A 2625-nucleotide genomic window follows, 5' to 3' on the forward strand; every position below is an offset into this window, starting at 1 on the left:
CGCGAAGCCTCGGAGCGGATGGCCAGCAGCTGCTCGCGGGCGTTGGAGGCCCCAGGGAACACCCCAGCCGCGCCTCGCAGCCGCCGCCCCGCAGCCCCCGGCCTTTCTCATCATTCTCACTGCAAAGCGGGACTGCGTAACCGCAGACACCACACAACTGGGGGCCCCCCGCTTCCGGAACCCGAACGTGCCAGGGCCCACCTCGTGCCAGCTGCCCGGGCGCCTGCACCCCCCGGGGCCTGGCACCGGAGCCAGGGGATGCCGGCCCCGCCCTTCTTGGGCCCCACGTTCACCTTGTCTGTCAGCCCCTCTCCGGTCTTGATGAACTGGAACTTGTGGCCACTGACGCTGTAGGCCACCTTGAAGGACTTGAGGTACTCGGCGCTGCCCGCGCGACTGGCGCCCTGCGTCACCACGCCAGTCACCCGGAACTTCCGCAACAGGTTGACCTGGGCCCGTGCGAAGACAGCGGTGCCTCAGCTCTGGGGTTCTCCCCACCCCGCCCCCAGAGGGGTGCGGCCCAGGCGGTGAAGGAGGGAGGCTTGCTCATCGCCTCTCGGGGGACCCGGCAGGGACCAGGCGCCAGAGGCCCTGCCAGCGTGGGTCTGCTGCCCTCGCCCCACGGACACTCCGGGGCCCCCAACGCTGCTCCCCACTTGCAGACGCTCCACCTGAGCCCCAGTGATAAGCACGCCGTGGGGAGCCCAAAGGCAGCGTCCCCCGCCCACCTGGATCCAGGGGTTCCTGTCGTAGTTGCTGGACGTCCAGGCGTTGACGATGCCCGTGCGGTGCAGGCGGGCCAGCTCCGGGGCCCAGCGCTGCAGGCCCATGAAGCCCAGGTGCATGGACGAGGCAGAGATCTGCGCGTCGCTGATGGCGCCCGACTCCATGCCCAGCGGCATGGCGCAGACTGCGGGGGGGGGGGGGGGCCGTCAGGGCGCCGCCAGGCGGAGGGCAAGAGGCGAGGCCCCGGAGGCGACCCAAGCAGAGACCAGGAAGCGGCCATGAGCGCCCAGGAGGGGGGACGGAGAGCGCCCAGTGAGGGAGGGGCCGGGCCACAGGGCGGGGCTCGTCTTCGTCAGGCATTGCCAAGATTCCGGCGTGGAGGCCGCAGGCGGAGGAAGGCCAGCGTGGCCTCTGCCTCGGCCGCCACGTCCAGCCCCGTGCCTGGCCTCCCCGTGCCTGACCGTGTTTGGAAGGGGCGTGTCAGGCCACAGAGGATGGTACGTGCTTGCATGGACAGCAACGAGCAAACCTGCCTGGAAGTCTCTAGAACCCACCGCGGGTTCTAGCTTCTCGGGAGCTGAGGACAAACACAGGCCGCGGACAGGCCGAGCCCTCACGCAGCACGGGCAGCCTGCAGGGCACCGTGCTATGCACCTGCACCTCGGATGGAGCCAGGCTTCCCCGACACCCCAGAGCTGGGTGCCGAGACATTCGTGGGCACAGTGAAGCTGCCCCCCAGCTCAGCGCCAGCCAGGGGCTGGGCAGCATCTGAAGCCAGGCCTACCTCTGGACTGTCTCCACACCCCTATGGCTCCGAGGAAACACACCCCACAGCAAACAAGGGGCGCCCTGGGGGACCCCCACCTTTGCGGCTGCTGCCAACCTCCCGGGGAAGGGCAGACCCCAGGCTGGAAGCTGGAGCTGGCTGGCCAATTCCACGTCAGCCACCCGTGGTTACCGGGCTCCGCACAGTAATCAGTGGGCCCGCCTGGGGGCGCCCCCACCCTGCACCTCACTCCCCGCCCGAGATCGCCAGCACACTGGGCCGGCAGCCCTCGGCCGCTCTGCGCAAAGCTGGGCCTCCCGCGGGTCTGCAAACCCCCGAGGCCGCCCCGCCCTCCGCCGCCTATGACCAGCCACGCGCTGCGGCAGAGGCAGCGGTTGGGACTGCCCATCCCGGGAAAGACAAGGAAGGACCCTTCCGGCCACAGCAGGTGAGGCAGCATCCTGGCTGGGTGGGGGGACCCCACTGGGCTGAACGGGGCCGGCGCGGGGAGCCACTGCGGCCTCCGGGCACAGGGAGAGCAGCGGCCTCGGCGAGCCAGCCGGGGTTCCGAGCGCCAGCCCTGCCCGCCCCCTGCCTCGGCCTGTCCCTCTGCCGGGTTCCAGAAAGAGGCCACAAGACACACCTGGCCAGGAAGGTCAGGCCCTGTCGTCCAGGCCTTACTGACTTCCTGGGACCCAGGCAGAACCGCCAGGCCTCCGGGGCGCCGCCACCCAGCACCCCAGCAGTGACAGCACAGGCCGGAAGGCCAGGGTGGGGGTCCGGGTGGGGAGAGCCCCGGGGGGACTGAGGACCCCAACCCCACCCCGGCCCAGCTGCGCCCCGTGCCCCCAAAGGTCCCCAGAGGCCCTGCCGCGGGGCTCGGCCCAAGGAGCCTGCACCCCGATACTCACTGGTCTCACAGTGGGCGCCCGTGTAGCCACGAGGGCACTTGCAGATGTACTGGGCGAAGACGTCCCCTCGGTTTTCTAGCACCTGGCATTCGGCATTGTTGTGGCAGGGGTTCAGGGCGCAGGGGCCTGGGCGGGGAGCAGGGAAGGGGGCCGGTGGTCAGCAAGGAGCTGGGGTGGACACAGGCAGCAGCGACTGGGCCCAGCCACAAGGACCCAAGCCCC

The 2625-nt window shown here is 70.5% G+C and overlaps 1 protein-coding gene across 1 annotated transcript in view; it reads right to left on the bottom strand.

Annotated features, from left to right (window-relative positions):
* MFGE8 (milk fat globule-EGF factor 8 protein) overlaps positions 1-2625 on the bottom strand; it is an 11934-nt gene that overhangs the window by 6208 nt on the left and 3101 nt on the right. Inside the window, exons 2-4 of the mRNA XM_004692981.1 lie at positions 2404-2529; positions 729-910; positions 230-449 (exon numbers count right to left, since the gene is read on the bottom strand). Coding sequence (XP_004693038.1) covers positions 230-449; positions 729-910; positions 2404-2529 — 528 coding nt within the window. The remainder of the gene's footprint in view (positions 1-229; positions 450-728; positions 911-2403; positions 2530-2625) is intronic.

This window comes from Condylura cristata, unplaced genomic scaffold, assembly GCF_000260355.1.
Source record: "Condylura cristata isolate star-nosed mole 26May11 unplaced genomic scaffold, ConCri1.0 scaffold00035, whole genome shotgun sequence".
NCBI classification, from domain to species: domain Eukaryota; kingdom Metazoa; phylum Chordata; class Mammalia; order Eulipotyphla; family Talpidae; genus Condylura; species Condylura cristata.